The 22,342-nt window shown below is 43.4% G+C and overlaps 1 protein-coding gene across 1 annotated transcript in view; it reads right to left on the bottom strand.

The window, feature by feature from the left end:
• The window catches only part of Smad9 (SMAD family member 9), a 25,931-nt gene extending 7,532 nt beyond the window's left edge, over positions 1–18,399 (bottom strand). The window contains exons 1-3 of the mRNA XM_013031472.1: positions 17,859–18,399; positions 13,078–13,335; positions 10,887–11,108 (exon numbers count right to left, since the gene is read on the bottom strand). Coding sequence (XP_012886926.1) covers positions 10,887–11,108; positions 13,078–13,335; positions 17,859–18,270 — 892 coding nt within the window. The 5' untranslated portion in view covers positions 18,271–18,399. The remainder of the gene's footprint in view (positions 1–10,886; positions 11,109–13,077; positions 13,336–17,858) is intronic.
• Between the last annotated feature and the right edge of the window lie 3,943 nt (positions 18,400–22,342).

The raw sequence follows: 22,342 nt of genomic DNA, 5'->3' as shown, positions 1-22,342 counted from the left end.
CAAAGGAGGAAGCAACAATGCTTGATAAGAAATGTACTCATTATCTTGCCCATGTAATTGTAACCCCTCTGTATGGTATTTTCACAATAAAAAAAAAAGCCTTCCCTAAGCCTTGCACTGGTGGCTGAGGTTGGTAATCTTAGCTACTTTGAAGGTTCAAAGCTAGTCCAGGTAGGAAAGAGTGCATATGACTCTTATCTCCAATTAAGCACCCAAAAAGCCAGAAGTGAAGCTGTGGCTCAAGTGGTAGGGCACTAGCTTTAAGCAACAAAGTTCAGGGACCACAGCCAGGACCTGAGTTCAAGCCCAGGACTGGCACCAAAAAAAGAGAAAGAAATGCTGCCCATATACAATCCTTCCCCAGAACCATTCAGTAGGTTTTCATCTATCATTCTTGCCATTGCTCTCTACCACACAGGCACTATCCCAAATAAGGTTTCCTAATATTAGAAGCAAAATTAGTATATCGTGCAAAAAAATCCACAATCCATCATGTACATATACAAACAAAATTTTGACAGTTAATGTCATGAAAATGTTACTTCAGGGCATTGACTACGCCCACTCCCACAATAAATGAAGTTTCAACTTTATGTTGTTAACAATTGTAAATATTTCTATTCTTTTTCAACTTTATAGTAAAAGCGCTGTATAGCGGGGTTACAGTTACATAAGTCAGGTAATGAGTATATTTCTTTTTGGACAGTGTTAAATATTTCTCTTCATAGATGCTTCAAAGAGCCAGATGTGGTAGTACATGACTGTAATCCCAACACTCTGAGAGGCAAAGGAATGAAAAAAATTCTAGGCTAGGTGCTGGTGGCTCACACCTGTAATCCTAGCTACTCAGGAGGCTGAGATCTAAGGAGTGAGGTAGAAGCTGGCCCAGGCAGGAAAACCTGTGAGCTTCTTATCTCTAATAAACTACCCAAAAACTGGAAATAGAGTTGTGGCTCTAAATAAAAAATAATAAAGTTCAGAAACAGTGCCTGAGTTCAAGCCCCAGGCCTGACACACAACATAAGAGGAATAAGTCAAAACAGAATAAACACATATAAATAGAAAATACTTCAAAGAGATCTATTTAAGAGGCATATCATCCACTATTAGAATTTAAGTCATATTTTTTTACTTGGCTCAGTAGTAGTACATGGGCTCATATAGTCATAGAAAACCACCCAAGTAAATGTAGTTTCATCATTTTACCCTAACATTTCTGAGATCAACATTCAAAAGGATGCTGAAGAATCCCGCTCTCTTGCTTTTCTTCCAAGTTTAATTCACCGATTCCTTCTCTCCCAATGCGTAGGTTTGAGATGCAACATAAATTTACAGTTAAGGGCTGGGTCAGATAAAATGAAGATGTTCAAGTTTTAATAGGGAAAAAAATTCTCTAGCACTAGATGTCAACATGATTATAAATGTAACTAACTGTAGTTAGGAAGTGTTTGTGGAAATGATCCAGAATATATGTCATAATGTATTTTAAATGTTTTTTTTGTTTGTTTAAAAAACGTGTGTCTTTATTTTTTCATTTTTTTAGCTTTTAATATATATTTCTTATTGTAAAAATACTGTACAGAGGGCTTACAGTTAAATGAGTAGGGTAATAAGTGTATTTCCTATCGAGCATTGTTTACTCCTCCTTTGTTTTTCCCTACCATCCCTGCCTCCCCACCTCCCCAACTCCTCCCCCTCCCCCCCCATGAAATTGTAAAGTTTGTTTTCAACATAGTGTCTTCTACATCTCACTGTTACAATGGGTCCACCTGTATCCCTATTTAAGCATTTTCTTTTCTCCCTTTCCCTCCCCAAATCAGAAAAATGTATATACAAAAAAAATAGGGAACGCTTCACGAATTTGCGTGTCATCCTTGCGCAGGGGCCATGCTAATCTTCTCTGCATCCTTCCAATTTTAGTATATGTGCTGCCGAAGCAAGCACTTGAATACTCTTAAGGTGAAGATTAAAAAAACTTTTCAAGAATAAAGTTTATAGAGCCCCTGAGGTGCTTAGACCCCAGTTACATGATCATGAATTCAGTAAATATTATAGATACAGCTGTGCCTCTTAATAAGAGGAAACTTTGAATTATATGGAATTTTATATGACTATCTCCTGCCATATAGTTCGCATTACCTCTCCCCCTTCTTTTCCCTTAAAAGTTATTTTACCTATACCAAAAATAGAGAGAAAAGCCAGGTGGGGATGACACCGCTGTAATTCTAGACTCAGGAAGCTGAGATCTGAGGACCGGGGTTTGAGTGCCAGCTGGGACAGACAGATGCTGGAGACTCTTATCTCCAATTAAAAGCCAGATTTAACACATGGCTGAAGTGGCAAAGTGCCAGCCGTGAGTGAAAAGGACATACAAGAACATGAGGCCCAGAGTTCAAGGCTCAGTAATGGCACACACAGAAAAATATGGAAAAGTCAGAGCAGGAAAAGTAGTAGAAATGAATGGATTTTCAGTATCATGTAATTCCATCTACCTGATACTGAGAAATGGCCCCAGACTTCCTAAGAGTGCTGCAGAGCTCAGGGTTTTCAGGACAAGTTTACCCTTGCTGCCTGCTTCCAACTAGCACCCATCTTTTCTTTTCTCGGCTTTCCTCTCCCTTTTCCTTCTCAGCTCCTTTATTTGCCTCCCTAAATAGTCTTTGGACTGCTATCCATGACCCAGGCAGTAGTAGCCAAGAAGATGGCCCTGACTGGCCATTACACAGTTACCTGGCCAGACCAGTTCCAGACCAGGTGGGCACTGTGTACCTGGAGGTGGGGAGACGCTCCCTCAGGGATGGTGATGGCATTTTAAAAGAGGAAAGAGGCTCAGGGTTTAGCAGGTATTTGAATTGAATGACCTTCAAATATATAAGGCTCTTGGAACTTATCACGTGTAATAGCTAAGATTTTTGTTAGCTGACCCCTGGTCTTTATTTACATGGTGGTTTTTCAATCCTGTTAGTCTTGTCTACAACCACCACACAAGTTGGCTGAGTGACAAAGTAGAGGAGAGCCTAGCAGGAAAGGAATGGTAGTCTGCATCCTGAAAGAGAAGAGAGAGCAGAGCAATGGGATGAAATTAGGGAACCAGTTCCAAACACTAAGTGAAGACAGAAGCCAGACCCTGGTCTTGAATCTTTGATTCAAGATCACCACAGAGCAGACCAGTTCTCCAACTTCAGCATGCAGGAGAGTCACGTGGACACTCCTTCAAATAGATAACTGTAGGTGCTGAGAGAGGAAGGGGACTTGCACTTGTACCAAGCTCCCCCATGAAGTTGATACCAGCCGTGTTGCAGACCAGGCCCTGAACCTGTACCACTGGACAGCCTGGATTGTTAAGCATGGGACACTGGCTATTTTCAGAGAGGAATGCATAGAATCCATTGTGCCACTCCATTCATGAACACTACTGGACAGCCTCCTGTGTTTTTAAATCCCCATCAGGATTTCACCCCCATTGAAAGTCTGTATTACATGTGACACTGTTTTAAAACAGTTCAGAGAAAAACGAAAGTGCGCAGATGGTACTGTAGTCTTCATTGTATTAGTTCTCTATGAAGGTGGCATCAAATCTGTTCTCCTTGTCATAAAATAGGCGATTAACATACTAATTAGAATTGAGAAGCTTTAGATAAAACAAAGCTTTGTTTATAATCCAGTAGCTTGTTCCAACTCCCGGCTAACAAGGATAAATTCTTCCAAAGAAAGTATCACCTGAGGCAAGTAGCTCGGTGGTAGAATTACTAATACTCAAGGCCTTGAGTTTGATTCCCAGCACAATTAAGATTATACACCTGTAGTACCAGCATTTAGGAGAATCATGAATCTAAGCTTTTCACTTGTGTGTGATTACCACCAAGTATTCGTGAGACTCGAAAAGTGGGGGACTGGCAACTAACCACCACTGACTCGTGGTGCTAAAAGAAACTCAGGGACGGTGCCCAAGCTCTGAGTTCAAACCCCGGGGCTGGCACAACAACCCTGCCGGGTGTTGACAGCTCACGCCTGTAATCCTAGCTACTCAGGAAGATGAGCTTTGAGAGTTGAGGGTCAAAGCCAGGCAGGAAAGTCTGTGAGATTCTTATCTCCAATCAACTACCCAAAAAAGTCTGAAGTGGAGCTGTGGCTCAAGTGGTTAGTCTTGAACAAAAAAGCTCAAGAACAGTGTCTGGGCCCTGAGTTCAAGCCCCAAGACCAGCACCAAAGCAAAAAAAAAAAAAAATCCATGTACAGTTAAATATATTCTCAAAAGGGGTTGGCAAAGAGATACAAGGTCTAGTATTTGGTTTAAAATATTCTAAATGCTGAAATAAGGATACAGGATCACCCACTGTAACAATGAGATGTGCAAGACAGTACATCGAAAATGAACTTTGCTGGGCGCTGGTGGCTCACGCCTGTAATCCTAGCTACTCAGGAGGCTGAGATCTGAGGATCGAGGTTCAAAGCCAGCCCAGGCAGGAAAGACTGTGAACTCCTATCTCTAATAAACCACCAGAAAACCGGAAGTGGCGCTGTAGCTCTAGTGGTAGAGCGCTCACCTTGAGCTGAAGAGCTGAGGGACAGAGCCCATGCCCAGAGTTCAAGTCCCACGACCGACCAAAAAAAAAAAAAAATGAACTTTACGGGCTGGGAAGGTGGTTCAGTGGTAGAGCAGTTGCCTGCATGCATGAGGCCCTGGGTTCGATTCCTCAGCACCACATAAGCAAGAAAAGAAAAAAGGCGGAAGTGGCTCTGTGGCTCAAGTGGTAGAGCGCTAGCCTTGAGCTGAAGAGCTGAGGGACAGCGCTCAGTCCCAGAGTTCAGGCCCCACGACCGGACCTTCCCCCCCAAAAAATGAACTTTACAACTTGGGGCGGGGAGGGAGGAGTTGGGGGTGGAGGAAAGGGATGGTAGGGGAAAAACAAAGGAGGGGGTAACAATGCTCGATAGGAAATGGACTCATTACCTTGCTCATGTAACTATAACCCCTCTGTACAGTATCTTTACAATAAAAAATATATATTAAGGAAAAAATAAAATATTCTAGCAAAGTATCATGGAAAACAGAGGAAAAAGAATGGTAGCTAATGACAATTGATGCCTGAATGGAGACTCACTCACTGCATTATTTTCCTTCTAGTTTGTGTACAACTTGGAATTTTCCACAATAGTGTACTATCTATCTATCTATCTATCTATCTATCTATCTATCTATCTATCTATCTATCTATCTATCATCTGTCTGTCTGTCTGTCTGTCTGTCTTCCATATAAAGACTGGGCCTACAATTTTGAATTTAGGGACATCAATGTGTGCCTACCTACCAACCTTTGTAAAATTATGACACTGCATTCCCAGCAGATGGCAGTGCAGGTTTTTTTGTTGTTTTGTTTGTTTTTTGAGGAAGAGCAGATTTTCCTATTTCACACAAGTTATCTCTGGATTGCAGCAACACTGGCCCCTAAAAATCTATGTTTGAAGACCAAGTCCCTGAACAATGATGAACAAGCAGGTTTAGAACAAGTGTACAATATTGCCAATCACACAATCAGCTTCTGTTGGGGCAGGGCAGGGCTGTGCTGTGCCTACAGCTAGCTCAGCCTTACAACTCCAGCCCTCCTGGCCCTGTTCAGAAAACAAAAAATAAACCAGCCCCAGCCCCAAATCCACAGAAATACCCAGTCCTGGGACTTGAACTTAGGGCCTGGGCACTGTCCCTGAGCTTTGGGAGGGGGTTTTGTTTGTTTGTTTGTTTGTTGTGGGGGTTTTTGCTAGCATGCTTCCACTTGAGCCACAAAAGATCCAGTTCCCACTTCCTAGTAGCTAATGGGAGATAAGGGTCTCATGGACTTTCCTGACCAGGCTGGCTTTCCACTGAGATCCTCAGATCTCAGCCTCCTGAGTAGTTAGTATCACAGGTGTAAGCCACTCACACCTGAGGATTTGCTCTTCCAAAAATGAGGAGCCTCATACATCTTAAAATGGAAGGGGTATCTTGAGGGAAGGAAATAAATATGTGGGAAAGGAAATGATAGCACTGGGAAGGGAAGATCCTCTTCCAAGGGGCTGACAGGGGGTGGGTGGGAGATGGGAAGGGGTGGGAAGAGGAAACAAAGGAGGAGGCAACAATGCTTGATAAGAAATGTACTCATTACCTTGCCCATGTAATTGTAACCCCTCTATACGGTATTTTCACAATTAAAAAAAAAGAAAGGAAGAATTGCTAGAATTCTGCAGTACATGTGACAAAGGAAAACAAGTGAATTCCAATGATTTAGAAAACATGACCATTATTTGCAGGATGGTCTCCGTTCACCTCAGTGAGTTCAATGGGCAGACTTAATGCTTTGGGGTACCATCCTAGCCTGCCTACTTTATCTCCCATAAAATGAAGAATAGACATCAGGCAGGACAAAGACAACCAATACATCTGCAGAAGATAAATGAGCTTGTATCCCTTTATACTAAGAACCCAGCCCAGGCTCATTCACGTGGTTTAATGATAACTACAGGTGTAACTCTGGGGCAGAATGCTTCCCTCGCATGTGCAAAACCCAAGGTTAAAACAAACAAACAAAATCCCAGAAGGTTAACTGAACTAAATGAAGTTATCTTCGAAGCCACGGGTGCTCAGAAATACCTTACTACTGATCAGAAATTATATTAAGACACACATTTCTAAGCAACACAACCCTAACCTCAAGGCCTGTGCTTCTTCGTCAATTCAAAGCCGTGATTTGACTAAGTATTTGGAAATTCAAGTTATGTACAAAACAAAGACACAAAGTGCTGTTTTTCTGTTGTTGGTGTTGTTTGGGTTGAGTTTGTTTTGCTTCTGTTATGGGGCTTGGCCAGAGCCTCCTGCTAGACTTGATTCTCTGCATATAATTTGCTAATTCATTTGACAAGGTGTCTTGTGGACCTTTTGCCCGGCTGGCTTCAAATTTCTATCCTTCAAGTTTCAGCCTCCTTAAGATTACAAGCATAGGTCACAGGTGTCTAGTCTTGAATTACTTTGTGTGTGTGAGTGTGTGTGTGTGTGTGTGTGTGGTAGGAGTGAATTAGTAGCCTATATAGACAGCCACAGAGATCATAAAATATCACAAAGTGGGTTTGAGTCCCTCCACCTAAGAATTAATGATATTCATTTGAGCCTCAGTTAGAAATAAATTGTAAGACAAAGGATGTTTAACTTATCTACCCAGGGAAGTGGAGGTGTGGCTCAAGTGAATGGAAGAGTGAAGGGACTACACCTAGTCCCTGAGTTCAAGCCCAAACACAATACAACACAAACATACAACACACAAAACAAACACTATGGGTAAGTGTATGCCAGGGAACTTGACTAAGTCACCCATCTAGGTAGCTATCATCATCATCATCATCATCATCATCATCATCATCTTCATCATCATTGTCATCATTTTCATTTTGAATGTCATGGCTGTGAGTTCAAGTGCTCTGCCTGGTTCTCAGGAAGAATGAGGATAGAACCCATGTTAGATTTCAGTGTTCTAATCTCTCGGAGTTGCTTCCTCTGGTATTTACGAGGCTGCCTTAGGTAGGTTAGTGCTGGCTTATTAGTAGCCATTTGAAACATAGTGCTAGCAAGGTCAGAATATTGTTGTTCAATTCCTTCGGCGGCAGTTAACTATTGCAAGCTTTATGCCAGCCACAGCGCCTCACAGTGGCATGCGAGGGCACAGCAGAAACCATGCGAGTGTCCATGCTTTTGCCACACTTATTCCCTTTAGGAGGAGAGCCAACCTGGCTAAGTAACAAGGTCACACACAAAGTGGTCTCCATGTTTCTGAAGGGAGAATGTGTTTGTAGACGGCGTCTTCCTCTGCTCACCCTACAGTCTATTCTCAAGACAGCAGCCAAGGAGTCTCTTGAAAGTGTATAATGAGATTGTAGGACCGTTTTTAGCATATGTCTATTCTTCCCATTTCACAGAGTGGAGACCAAAGCCCTTCATGTGTCCTCACCGCTCCCGACGGCTGCTCCAGCCCTCTCGCCCCACACCTGTCCAGGCAGGCTCAGAAGTGTTGCATTTCTCCGTTCCCTTTGCTTGGAAACCTTTCCTCCCAGATGTCTTCACTGCTCATTTCCTGGCCCGTTCTGCACTCAAAGTCACTTTCTGAGGAAGACCTTAACTGCTATCCTACTTTACAGTAGGATAGCATTCTCCCTCCCCATTCTTTCCCTTGCCTGATTGTTCCCTTACATCTTACTTGTCTTCCTTTTCTGCTGCTCATAATTCACAAGGGCAGAAGGTTTTGTCCTGTGGACTCTGTCCTATCCCTTATGTCCAGTTTGGCTGAGAACAGGTGCTATCCAAATTTCCTAAATTCGTCTCTCTATGAATTACCTCTCTATGAATTCACATCATTGCTAACCCAGGAGTGCATGGTGCAGCCAACGTAATCGGGCAGGGTCCCAGAAAGCCATGCTGCGCAGACGTGGACAGCTCACACCAGCACCTGAGAGGAACGCTCACGATCCCACAGACATTCACTTCACAGGGTTCAAGCCAACACTTTTCCCTGCCATGTTTTCGGAAGCATCTCACAGCTTTTCTAGAGATAAAACAACAACTTAGTTTTATATTAAAGGCAATTACTTCACAGGCTTCTGAGACCACCGTGAGAACTCATAAGTCATCCGGGAGAGCTCATTGGTCCTGGTGCTCCTCACATGCTCTGTTAACGCTGTGGGATAGTTCTCAGTCAGCAACACAGACAAAGACCGACTGGTAGCAGCAACACCTTAAACTAGCTACTTGCGAGAAGAAGAGTAATCAACACTTGTCCATTGTTGAATTCTGTCATTGGATGGACCAGCACCAAAAGTCTGCTTTGCAGACCAACCTGCATGGATCTCAGCAAACTGCTCCACGTATGTGTTATGTATTAATAAGTTGTCACCAGATTTTGCTGGAGAGTCTCACAAAAATCATTTGAAAGCAAAGCCAGACTTGAGAAACTTGTTTCAGTTAATGGAAGGACAGGGATGGGGATATAGCTCCATGATAAAGCACTTGCCCAGCATGGACAAGGTCCTGAATTTGATCTCTACCACTGAGAAAGAAAGGAGGGAATGGAAGGGAAGAGGGGGGAGGAAGAAGAGGAGGAAGGGAAGGACTAAAGGTATTATTTCCTTAGTGGAATGACTGTATTTCCCATTTTGGGGGGAAAAAATCACATTACAGATTGAGTTTCTCATCTGCCCTCCCTGTCAGAAAATCCAGAACAAAACTACAACCTCAGTCACAATGCTGACCCATGGATGACTTAGTCAGCCCTTGGCATCATGGGGGATCAATCCCAGGATCCACCTCATATAAGGGAGAGATACTCAAGTCTCTCATATAAAATATCATAGTGCCCCATTAACTAACACACTTTAAATTATCTCTAAGTGACTTACGTAGAATGCCTATTGCAGTTTAAATAATTGCTTTGCTGTATTGTTTAAGGAACAATGAGTACTTGTTCAATACAGACATAATTTTCTCTAATTTTTTTTGTGGGGCTTGAACTCTGGACCTGGGCGCTATCCCTCAGCTCTTCAGCTCAAGGCAAGTGTTCTATCACTTGAGCCACAGCACCATTTCTGGTTTTCTGATGGTTAATTGAAATAAGAGTCTCATGAACTTTCCTGCCCAGGCTGGCTTTGAACCATGATCCTCAGATCTCAGCCTCCTGGTTTATCTCCAATAAACCCCTTAGAAAACCGGAAGTGGTGCTGTGTCTCAAGTGGTAGAGCACTCGCCTTGAGCTAAAGAGCTAAGGACAGCAGGCAGGCCCAGAGTTCAAACCCCATGACCAACAACAACAACAAAAAAAAGAGTCAACATCAAGGGCTGGGAATGTGGTTTGGTGGTAGAGTGCTTGCCTACCATGCATGAAGTCCTTGGTATGATTCCTTAGTACCACATGAAAATAGAAAAAGCTGGAAGTGCCAATGTGGCTTAAGTGGTAGAGTACTAGCCTTGAGCAAAAGAAGCTCAGGGACAGTGCCCAGGCCCTAAGTTCAAGCCCCAGGACTGGTTAAAAAAAAAGAGTCAACATCAAGAAATGAACTCAGTCTGTTCCTGATGATGGCTTGGAGGTTGCTACAATAGGAGACCATTAGAAAACATCACTAAGTAAGATAGTGAAAACACACACACACAGACACACACACACACACCTAGAAACCTCAAAGAAAACGCTCCCTGCTACCTTACTAGATGGGAGAAAGAAAAGACCAAACACTAACAGTGCTGTGACTCTTAAGTGGTCTCATGCAGAAGCATCAACAATGAACAGAAAACATCGTCAGGAAAGGAAGAATTTAAAGGCCCTCAGCCCACTTCATATCCACCTGGGTTGTGGTACCTTTGTTCCCAGGGTAAGATGCGCTTCAAATGGATCACCTGAGAGAGAGCAGCGAGGGCTGAGCCCCAGCAGCTATCCTAGCAACTACCTGGACTCAGAAGGCTTCCCATCATCTACCAGCTGTCCCAATGGAAGTCAGGCGTTGTTTGTAACCACTTAACCTGATAATAATAATTACCTGTCACAATTCCTCTTGTTCAGAGAAATGCTAGCTAGCATTTTTTGGGAAATTCAAAATTAATATGTAACATTTCCATTGAATAATCTCATCCTGTTCTCAAATGCATCATCTAATTTTGTCTTCACAGAAGCCATTCTGTGCCACCCCCAAAGACGGCCTGCTGGCTCCAGAGACAAAGACGAGGACTGAGAAAGTCCCTGTGACCTCTCCAAGCATGACACCCACTGCCCCACAGTGCTCCAGCAGAGGGTCTGTCCACAAGGCTCCATGGCTGAGCTCTTGTTCCACATTTCAGCTCAGAACACTGCACAGAGACATGCCATATTCACTCTTACCCTTTCCTATGTGTCGCCTGGTATTTTCTATGGTTGAGTTTCTATTCACATTCGAAAGAAGCCCAAGACAGAATCTGCTCCTGTTATTTGAAGGGTCAGTGAATCCATCTATGAGCACACTTCGGGAGGAAGCCTGAAATGTCTCCCCAACGCGGTTGTTCAGTTCATAGTAGGCGACTGAGCACCAGTGCTGGGGCTCCTCATAACAAACAGGCCGGAAGTCTGAAAGAAAGAGCAAGGTGAACAGCATTACGCTCACACCCGGACTCCACCAAGAAATGGAAGTGAATGCTTGAACTAGAAAGGTGGCTGTAAGCCCCAAGTGCTGCTTTCCAGTCTTTTGTTTCAATTGGCACAGACTAAATTGCACTTCATGTGGCAAGAAACACCCTCACCCAGGCAAGCTCAAAAACTGAACTGAGACAAGTATAGCCAAAGCAAGACTTTATTGTCAGTCCTGGAAGATCTGGTGTTTGTTTGATGGCAGGCATGCTGCCTGAGATTACAACAAACAATTTTATACTTAAAGTGAAGGGATCCCTTCCCCCAATTCCCAGTGCTCATTCCTGAGTACGATGAGGTTCACTATCTCTCCTTATGTCACCTAAAATACATTACTTTCTATCAGGTAATTTGAATACATGCACCACCACTCAACAAGTGGTAGAGCCTCAGCCATTAGCTAGATAATGCCCAGACCCCGAGCTCAAGGCCTAGTACTAGTGTGTGCGTGCATGTGCATGCAGGTGCATGTGCACACACACAGAAAGAAAGAAAAAACATGAGAAATAGCAGGCCAGCATATTTCCATTTTGTTTTGTTATATGTGTGGATATCAATGCTGGGGCCTGAGCTCAGGGTGTAGGCACTGTCCCTGAGCTTTTGTGCTCAAGGTTACCACTCTGTCACTTGAGCCACAGCTCCACTTCTGGTTTTGGGGTAGTTAATTGGAAACAAGAGTCTCATAGCCTTTCCTGCCCAGGCTGGCTTCAAAGTTGGATCCTTGGATCTCAGTTCCCTGGGTAGCTAGGATTGTAAGCATGAACCACCAGCACACTGCAACTCTGGAAATTATATATCTCACACTGTAGAGGTACACATAAATCTCTTCTTTTTTTCCTCAATCTCAACCCATTTCACAAGTGTGGCAAACCTCCCTCTATCTCTCCATCTCTCCTTTCTTTTTTTCCTTCCCTCTCTTTCTCCCTCCTCTCTTCCCCCCCTCTGAACCTTTCAGTCTCTCTCTCAACCTCTCTCTCTCTCTCTCCCCCTCGTTCATTCATTCTTACTAGCTACCACTTGAGCCATATCCCAAACCTATTCACACATTCTATACACACATTTTCTATAGCCAGGCATTCTCTCTGTTTAGAGTCAAAGAGAGCAAAGGCCAGATGTTGATGAAGCATGTTGCCTGTCCCCCAAACCACACCATCCTATGTTAGTTAGAGAAGCATTTTAATCATATTTCTACTGCTTTTAAGAACAAAACGTCTGGAGCTGGGAATGTGGCTTAGTGGTAGAGTGCCTGCCTACCATGCATGAAGCCCTGGGTTTGACTCCACAGTACCACATAAACAGAAAAGGCTGAAAGTGATGCTGTGGTAGAGTGCTAGCCTTGAGCAAAAGAAGCTCAAGGATAATGCCCAAGCCCTAAGTTCAAGCTCCAGGATTGGGGGGGTGGGAGGAGAACAAAAAGTCCTTGGAAATTTCCAGGGATAGTTTTCAAATCCATTTAGTTTCTGAAAGCTTCCAGAAGACTAGAATCAGAAACCAGAGCCAAACATGTGGTTCATCCCGCTGCTGGTGGCAGTAAAGTCTATGAGATTCTTATTCCTCACTAACCACCAAAGAGCCAGAAATGGGGCTGTGATTCAAGTAGAAGAGTGCTCATCTTGAGTACTAAAGCTCAGGGACAGCACCCAGGTGGCTGAGTTAGAATCACTGGACTGGCAAAAAAGCAAAACAAAACAAAACAAAAAACCCACATGGTTTGCAGGCCTTCTCTGTCCAGCATGGGTATAGTCCTGGTCATCTCAGAGGATGAATGGTTTCAAGGTCCTACAGAAGATTGCTCTACAACTGTAAAGCATTCTGTGAATGGTAGCCGCAATGATTACAGTTTCAGTGATCCAACATCAGTAATTGCTTTTGGTCTTATTTTCCCATAATTTCCATGGTTCTTACTGACCTGAGTGTTGATACGGACTGTCTGGCTCAGAAGGACTTTCTGGGGAGTGAGGGTAGCCGGCAGAGCACGGGGATTGTGAAAACACATGGCTGGGTGAGGGAGGCAGCGCAGGACATGGAGGCTGCTGGAAGGACTCAGGGTACGTTGCATTGTGTGGCATGAGAGGCTCGCTGTGCAGGGAGGCGCTGCGGAACTTGGCCAGGAGGCTGAGCTGGGGGTTATATTCGCTGTGTCTTGGCACCAGCACGGGGGGCAACACTAGGAGCAGAAGAAACAGGAGAATGAGCACTGCACGCTGTGCATCATGACAGAATGGAGGAGAGAGACATTGGAGGTTTTCATCTAGCCATCTGCTGATGAATGGGAACCATCCCTCGAGAATTAGTAGGGATTTGTTGTTGTTGTTTGTGCTGGTACTGGGGCAAAGTTGGCTCTCTACCATTTAAGCTGCACTTCCACTTTGGGCATTTTGCTAGTTAGCGAGATAAAGAAAGCCTGTCTGGTTTTCAATCTAGAGCCTCAGATCTTAGCCTCCATATTAACTTGGGTTACAGGCATGAGCCACCAGCAGCTGGTGCCTCCAATATTTCTGCTCATCATCCACCATGAATGACACACTTCAGAAAGTCCAAAAAGAGTCTCCCAACCTTGGAAATGACCAGAGCTATATTCTAATACTTGTACTCTCAGGATCTCACTGTGTGTATGATCTTTCAGTTCTGCCAATCAAGTTAATTTTTTTTAAAGCGCAGCTGCACTCTGTTGCTCTCCATGAAATCTAAGTGACGCCCACAGTGTTTTCCTTCCAAGACTGTGTTGCATTATTTAGATGACCAACCTTAATTCAGGCTCAGTAATGTTGCTGAAATCAAAACATCCTGTTTCCCTTATGGGAAAGATTGAAAGGGGAAGAGAGAAAAGTTCTTCAGTGCAGTGCAAAGTAGAATAAGAAAGTGAACAAGCGAAATATCAGTAGCCACGGGAAAACCTACAAATTAAGTCTATTCATTTTAGTTCATTTAGTTCTATTCTTCAAAAAGAACATGGGGTATCCCTGATCCTGACTCAAGACGAAAGGTCAGACTGGATTCAGATTTTCAAGGGCAAGCTTTATTCAGGCACTGGAAGCTCCTTCCAACATCTAATATGTACCTGGTCTAAAGGAAGTAATCCTAAAGGTTAAAGTACAGCCTGTGTCACTGTTCCAGATAGTGAGTCAAAGAAAACAGAGGAGAAAATAATCAAAGAAACAATAGAAGAAAACTTCCCAAATCTGTGTCTTCTGATTGAAAGAAACACAGTGTAAATGAAAATAGACTCAAACCTAGTCACAACATTATTGCATTTCAAACATCAGAGTAAGTGAGATATTCTGAATCTCCCAGGAGCCTTTAAGCCACCTTCAGAGAAATGAGGATCAATTTCCCACCTCAATACTGATGGCTGGAAGACAAGACACCAATGCCTTTCTGAGAGAAAGCAGTACCTACCCCAACTCCACTGCAGGAACCTAGAAAATAACCAAAAACTTCCATAAACCATGAACTAAAACATAAACATCAAGAACTGAGAAGGGGAAGGAAGACAGAAAAATCCTCATCTTTTATGTGATAAAGATGATAAATTACCTAAAAATGACTAATAAGAAAGTTACCTAGATTTTTCATTACCATGAAGAGAAACAGCAAAGAATAGGAAATGGTTAAAAGATGTTTCTGTGGATAGATTGATTTGTGATCACATTGATAAAAGAAAAAAATGTATAAGAAGTACAAGTCCTAGCCAGTTACTGGTGCTCACTATAATAATCCTAATACTGAGGAAGCTGGGACTGGAGGATGTTATTTATTTATTTATTTATTTTATTTTGTTGGTCGTGGGGCTTGAAGTCTGAACCTGGACTCTGTCCCTCAGCTCTTCAGCTCAAGGCTAGTGCTCTATCACTTGAGCCACAGCATCACTTCCAGCTTTTTCTTTTTATGTGGTGCTGAGGAATGGAACCCAGGGCCTCATGCATGTAAGGCAAGCACTCTACCACTGAGCCATGTTCCCAGCCCCAGAATGTCAGTTCTTTAAGCAGAAAATAACTGAAAGAGGTAAATGAGAAGTTTTCAACTAAAGTCAGTACAGGTGAGGGCAGTAGAGAAACAAATGGTTTCTTCTACAAACTAGGACTTGTACATACTGTCTTCTACGACATTAGAGAACAAACTTCCAACATTACCATGCAAAAATGGACATGTGAATGAAAAGGAAACCAGGTGCAACCTTTCATCTACTTCAAATACATGGTAAAAACCAAAAAACAAACTTCAAAGGCAAACACGCTCTTATTACAACTGGGGACTCAGCAAACTTATTTAACATTAATATTTTCACTGTTCTCACAATATTTACTTTGATCACAACTAGATACAAAACTAGATATAACGCATTCTATTAAAAAGATATATTAGGAATCCCAAACAAAACAAAAGTGTGCGGCTTAAAAATTACAGTAAATCAATATAGTCTTTGACTCATGTTTCTGGAAATTAAAACCTAAAATTAATTATATGAATTCTATCTATATATGAATTCAATCTACTCAAATATTTGAGGCAGAAAGGAAACATCCCATTTTTTAAATGTAAACTCTGACTTTATTAACTTTCATTTGTTCTTTTTTTGAAATAAGGTCTTGCTACGTTGCCCAGACTTGCCTTAAACTCCTGAACTCAGAGGATCCTCCTGCCTCAGCCTGCTGAATAGCTGGAATGTTACAGGCAGGTAGCACCATGCTCCTTTTTTCTTTTCTGATATGAAAGGAGAGTTCAAAGAGAAATAGGAAAGAAAGGAAGAATCAAAGACCCTCTCATGATTTCGAAGAAATGCGTGAGACTGGCCAAGAGCATGAGACTTTCTCATCATTTTTTGAGACACAGTCCCAGTTCCTGCATGAAGGAGCTATGACACACAGAGGTGGCATTTGAACAAACACTTGATAACAGTATGGCAAGTTTGAGGAGTCTGAAAAACCATAACTGTCTGCAACTGATGTGGGCTGGGTAACACCCCAGTAAGATGAACTGCACACTTGAGCGGCTATCAGACAGAACTGTCTCCTAGTGGGATACAAATGAGTTCCCTGAGCTAATGTGCCAGCCCCTTCAGCTCCTGGAATGAGGTAGATGACCAGTCAAAGAGAGAAGAGTTCCAGCCCAACTATATTCCTGTCCCGATGGCAGATGAAAGAGAAGCAGTCCAACTGTGTCAATCAATATGAAGGAACAAAGTTAAACACCAGTGTTCTCCAGAAAGGCGGGACATACACAACATTTGGGAAGGAGAAGGGTTTTTAACAGCACTCTCCTCTGGCTCAACTGTACTTAAGGGATAGGCGACAGAACACTTGTCTAGCATGCATGAGGCCTCAGGTTCTATTCCCCCAGAACAAAAACAAAGGAGCTCATATGTAAGAGCAATTTCCAAGCTTCCCCAATCTGTTATTTTAGCCCTGAAATGACTTTCAAAATCTCTTTCATTGGCTGTCTTCAGACCCAGACATGAGAAACCTTTCCCTTACCTGAGACTGGGCAAAGTAGAAGCAGGAAAAACCTTTTCCAGTCTAGTTTAGTACAATTCAGTATGGCTCAGTCTAGTCTAGTAGTGGAGTGGGAGAGGGAAGATGGATATTTTTTCACAGCTAATCATTATCAAAGCCATTTGTAAAGATCCTTCAAGCTCTTAAGAACGAGGAAGTGCAGGGTGCTAGTGGCTCACGCCTGTAATCCAAATTACTCAGGAGACTGAAATCTGAGGATCCTGGTTCAAAGTCAGCTTGGGCAGGTAAAGCCATCAGATTCATCTCCAATTAATCACCTAAAAGCCAGAAGAGGAGCTGTGGCTCAAAGTAGTAGAGTGCAAAAAAATCTCAGAGACAGAACCCAGGCCCTGAGTACAAGTCCCACAACTGACATAAAAAAAAAACCTAGGAAGAAATTATGAGAATTCTACCTAAATACATCAAAATAACATAAAGATTAGGTATCCATTGAACTAAACTCTTCAGATTCCTTCCTTCCTTCCTTTTCTTCCTTCCTTCCTTCCTTCCTTTTCTTCCTTCCTTCCTTCCTTGTTTACCCTTCCCTGCCTTTTTCTTTCTTTCTTTCTTTGCCAATATTAGGGCTTGAATTCAGGTTCTGGTCACTGTTAGCTTTGTCAACTCAAGTCTGGAGCTCTACCACTTAAGCTAGACTGCCACTTCCCATCTTTTGCTAGTTAACTGACTATAAGCATCTTATAGACTTTCCTGCCCTGACTAGATACAAAACAAGATTCTTTTTTTTTTTTTTGGTCGGTCGTGGGGCTTGAACTCTGAGTTTGGGTGCTGTCCCTCAGCTCTTCAGCTCAAGGCTCTTGAGCCACAGCACCACTTCCAGTTTTCTGGTAGTTTAATGGAGTCTCATGGACTTTCCTTCCTGGGCTGGCTTTGAACTGTGATCCTCAGATCTCAGCCTCCTGTGTAGCTAGGATTACAGGTGTGAATCACCAGCACCTGGCAAACCAGGATTCTTATAGCTCAGCTTCCTGATTCTGAGTTGTAAGGATTATAGGAGGAAACCATCAGGGTCAGGCTTCTAGATGTTTCTGAAGACATTTTATATTTGTTCTTCAGAATCAAACCTCCCTCTTTTCTCTACTTGTACAGGTGTCCTTATCTTGGGGTCCCCAGCCCAGCTTCCACCAACAGGTCACCTTAAGTCTGAAATAAAGCCTTAGGCATGGTGAACAGTGCCTACCTGGTGTTTCCACCCGGCGGTAGTGGTAAGGGTTGATGCACACTTCTTTCTGCTTGGAGCCAAAAGGGAACTCGCAGCACTCCAGGGGCTTCAGTTCGTGGTGGGACTGGAGATCGGGCCATCGCCACACTCGGCAGTAAATAACGTGAGGCAAACCTTTGCGGTGGGACACCTGCAGACGCCCATCCAGAGACCTGGGGATCGTGACGCATTTGCTGGGCTGTCCTGGACAACTGAGAGCCCTCTCTAACTCATCCATGGCTCCTTTCTTCTTCTTCAGTTTCTTCACTAAAGAGTCAACGGCCTTCTCTGCCCACTTCTCCTCTTCATCTCCCTGCTTCCAGCCCAGCAGTCTCTTCACTGCAGGGCTGGTAAAGGAGAAGAGGGAGCTGATGGGGGTGCTGGAGTGCATAGGAGGGGAACTCGGGTATCCCACAGGCAGGGACCAGGCCCACGGCCCTTCACCACCACAGACAGGCCAGCTGCAGAGAGCTCCCCAGGGATGTCATGCATCCAAATCTCCCTTTCCTTCCGGAAGCAGTGGAGAGGGAGCCACCTTGAGAAGGGTATTGACTTCCTCCAAAGCTCATGGATGGACCAGCCAACTCTGAAAAACAGGACAAGACATCCAGGAGCTGAGGCAGGATAATTCGCAGATGAACGTGAAGAAGGACAATGTTTTAGCCTAAATTCTCTAGGTTCTCTTTGGCCCTGCCTTCCTTTACTTCCCACTCAGGCCTTGGTCAGGGCCTGCAAAAATCTCCTTGAGACTTTGTCCCCATTTTCGGCCCAACTCTCCACCCATCTGAAGAACCTGCAATGACCCCGGCAGTGGCTTCTCTCATTTCTCTACCTTTTCCCTTCCCACCTTCATCTCTTTATTCCCAAACACATCTTTTTTTTTTTTCTTTTTGTCGGTAGTGGGAGCTGAACTCTGGGCCTTGGCACTGTCCCTCAGTTCTTCAGCTCAAGGCTAGTGCCCTGCCACTCGAGCCACAGCGCCACTTCAGCTTTTTTCTGCTTATGTGGCTCTGAGGAATCGAACCCAGGGCCTCATGCATGCGAGGCGAGCACTCTACCATTGAGCCACCTTCCCAGCACCCAGACACATCTTTTATCAAGTCACTTTCCTATGTAAGAAATGATGCAACTCATGCCTGTAATCCTAGCTTCTCAGGAAGCTGATATCTGAGGATCACAGGTCAAAGCCAGGCCAGGCAGGAAAGTTAGTGAGACTCATATCTCCAACTAACCACCAAAAAAACCAGGTGTGGAGCTATGGCTCAAATGGTAGAGTGCTAGCCTTGAAGAAAAAAGCTAAAGGATAGCACTCAGGCCCTGAGTTCAAGTCCAAGTACTGACACCAAAAATATGACAGATTAATTTGTTAATAATTAATTAGTTAATCAATTATGTGGCTCTTTGGTTTCCCAAGCATAAACTTTTCAGCCTAGTTCAGGGCCTCTGTACTTTTCCCTCAGCCACTCAGTTTCTTGATTTCCAAGTTGTACAAGTAATCCATCCTCACATAACAGAAAAGAAAAAAAAACAACAACTAAGTGCTACCGGAGAGCAAAAGGGTCTCAGATGCAGGGAGTGACTCTGGTCAAGATGTCTTATCCACACAAATGGAGACATTGAAATGCAGCCCCCTTGCATAACTAATTGATAATAATTTTTGGGGGGGTCCGGTCGTGGGGCCTGAACTCTGGGCCTGGGCGCTGTCCCTCAGCTCTTCAGCTCAAGGCTAGCACTCTACCACTTGAGCCACAGCACCACTTCTGGCTTTTTTCTTTTTGCCTATGTGGTGCAGAGGAATCTAACCTAGGGCCTCATGCATGCAAGGCAAGCTCTCTACCACTGAGCCACCTTCCCAGCCCCAATAATTTTTTAAAGACGGATTCCTAATAATCTCACCACTCAGGGAGAGCTGTTCTCCATCACATATTCTTTAAAACCATTTTATATGATGGTGGTCCTCAAAGTGTGTCCCTGGGATTCCTGAGACCCTTTTGTGGGACTGTGGGATTCTCTTTGTTCCATTCCGTGTCTGTGTAAGTGAAAAGTATGCACAAGCAATCAGTTGTATGCGTATGAAAATCACAGTGTCATCTACTAAAGCACATATTAAAGAGATGGCATAGCACTATAGGGACAATAATGGAAGGGGTATCTCTGATCAAGAAGCACTGGACAAAGATGGACATGTTAAATTTTAACACCCCGCCCCTAAACTTTTGAGGTCCAAATGGAAAAAAAAGAGAGATTTGTAAAGACATAAAACAATAACATTTTCCTCACCACATTTTTGAAAACCTGGTTTTCAATACAAAAATATGTTTACATTTATACAGAATTGACCTATAATTGTTAATGAATCAAGTTATCAACAAACACTTATTTAGATTACTCAATCTTCATTTCTAAACTAGAAAATAAAACTTATCAGCCATCACCTACATAAACAAGGTTCTTTCAAGTTCACATGAATGTTTTGTTTAGGTGGAAAGGGACCAAAACCAAAGGAATGTGAGAACTGCTTTTATACAGGTCACACACACACACACACACACACACACACACACACACAGTGTGTATATACCAAAAAGTAATGTGGTCATGCTTGTTATTCTGCCTGAAAATCAGCTGGATTCTTCCTTGCCCTCTCATCCGAATGATACATCCCCTCCGGGTTATTCAACAGATCCATTTAAAGTTCCTGAGGCAGAACTGCATTTCCTCCTCTGGGAAACAGTTGGCTTTAACAAAAACCTTCTTTTTCCAGACTTTAAAAATCAGCTACCTCATTCATGTTTAAAGTGATTGCTGCTGCTGGTCACATTTTGGAGCAAGCTGACTCATTTCAGTCTCTTGGAATCAGTGGAGCTCAAAATCTCCAACATTTGCTTGTTAAATAACTACTAAGTGTAATTTTCTCCTTTGTTTCCTAGGAGGGAAAGCTGTACCTTTCTGAGTTCTATTTTAGAATTCTATTTCAGGTGCTAGGAATCAAACTATGCAAGACTCCATCATGGAGCTACATCTCCAGCCTTTAAACTTCTCTCTCCACTCCCCTCTCCTCTCCTCTCTCTCTTTCTTTCTTTTCTTTCTTGTGTGTGCCAGTACAGTGATCTCAACTCAGGGCCTGGACATTGTCCCTGTACTGTTTTGCTTAAATCTAGTATTCTACCATTTGAACCGAGCTCCACTTCCAGCTTTGGTAGTTACTTGGAGATCCAACTCCTGCCCAGATTGTCTTCTCCATTTTTTCATTTTTATTTATTTGTTTGTTTTGCTGGTCCTAGGGTTTGAACTTGGTCTTGGAAGTGTCCCCTGAGCTCCTTGCTCAAGGCTAGCACTCTGCCACTTGAGCCACTGCTCCACTTCCAGGTTTTTCTGTGATTAATTAAAGAGTCTCAGTCCTGCCTAGAATGGCTTCAAACCATTATTCTCAGACCTCGGCCTGCAGTGTAGCTAGGTTTACAGGCATGAGCTACCAGTGCCCAGCTCGAGGCTGGCTTCTCACTGAGATCTTCAGATCTCAGCCTACTGATTTTAGGCATACTGCCTATAATCACACAACATAAACTTTTTTTTTTGGGGGGGGGCCAGTTGTGGGGCGTGAACTTTGGGCCTGGGCACTGTCCCTCAGCTCTTCAGCTCAAGGCTAGCGCTCTACCACTTGAGCCACAGTGCCACTTCTGGCTTTTTTCTTTTTTTTTTGCTTATGTGGTGCTGAGGAATCGAACCCAGGGCCTCAGGCATGCAAGGGAAGCGCTCTACCACTGAGCCACCTTCCCAGCCCCAACATAAACTTTTTTTAAAGAGACAAAACTGCTATTTGCTCCTCTGCTATGATGAGCATTTACTTATTTGTTTGTTTTAATTTTTATTTATTTTTTATTGTGAAAATACTGTACAGAGGGCTTACAATTACATGGGCAAGATAATGAGTACATTTCTTATCAAGCATTGTAGCCTCTTCCTTTGTTTCCCCTTCCCATCCCTTCCCATTCTCCTCCCCCCACCCCCCCACCCAATTCTCCCCGCCCCCTCCAACATATTTGATTGTTTATCTGTTTGTTCATTTCTGTGCCAGTACTGGGGTTGGACTCAGGGCCTAAGTATGTTCTTCAGTTTTTTCACTCAAGGCTGAGGCTCTACCACTTGAGCTACAGTGCCACTTCAGCTCTTGGGTGGTTAATTGGAGATAAGAGTCCCACACAACCTTTTCTGCCTGGGCTGGCTTTGAACCATGATCATCAGATCTCAGCCTCTTGAGAAGCTGCTAGGGTGTCATCAACCTGCTGAATACCCAAGATTATAGGCATGAGCCACTGGTGCTGGCTGGTGATCATTCTTGATCGCTCCCAGCACCTCCTGCAAGAAAAAGTGAGGGCACTTTGTAAACAAAGTGCAAAGCTGACATCCCTTCAGTCCTCATATGGATCTTATTTAAGACTGACCAGGACTAAAGTGTTACT

This window comes from Dipodomys ordii, unplaced genomic scaffold (assembly GCF_000151885.1).
Source record: "Dipodomys ordii isolate 6190 unplaced genomic scaffold, Dord_2.0 Scaffold140, whole genome shotgun sequence".
In the NCBI taxonomy this organism is placed as follows: Eukaryota; Metazoa; Chordata; class Mammalia; order Rodentia; family Heteromyidae; genus Dipodomys; species Dipodomys ordii.
This window is presented reverse-complemented; position numbering and strand designations above follow the sequence as displayed.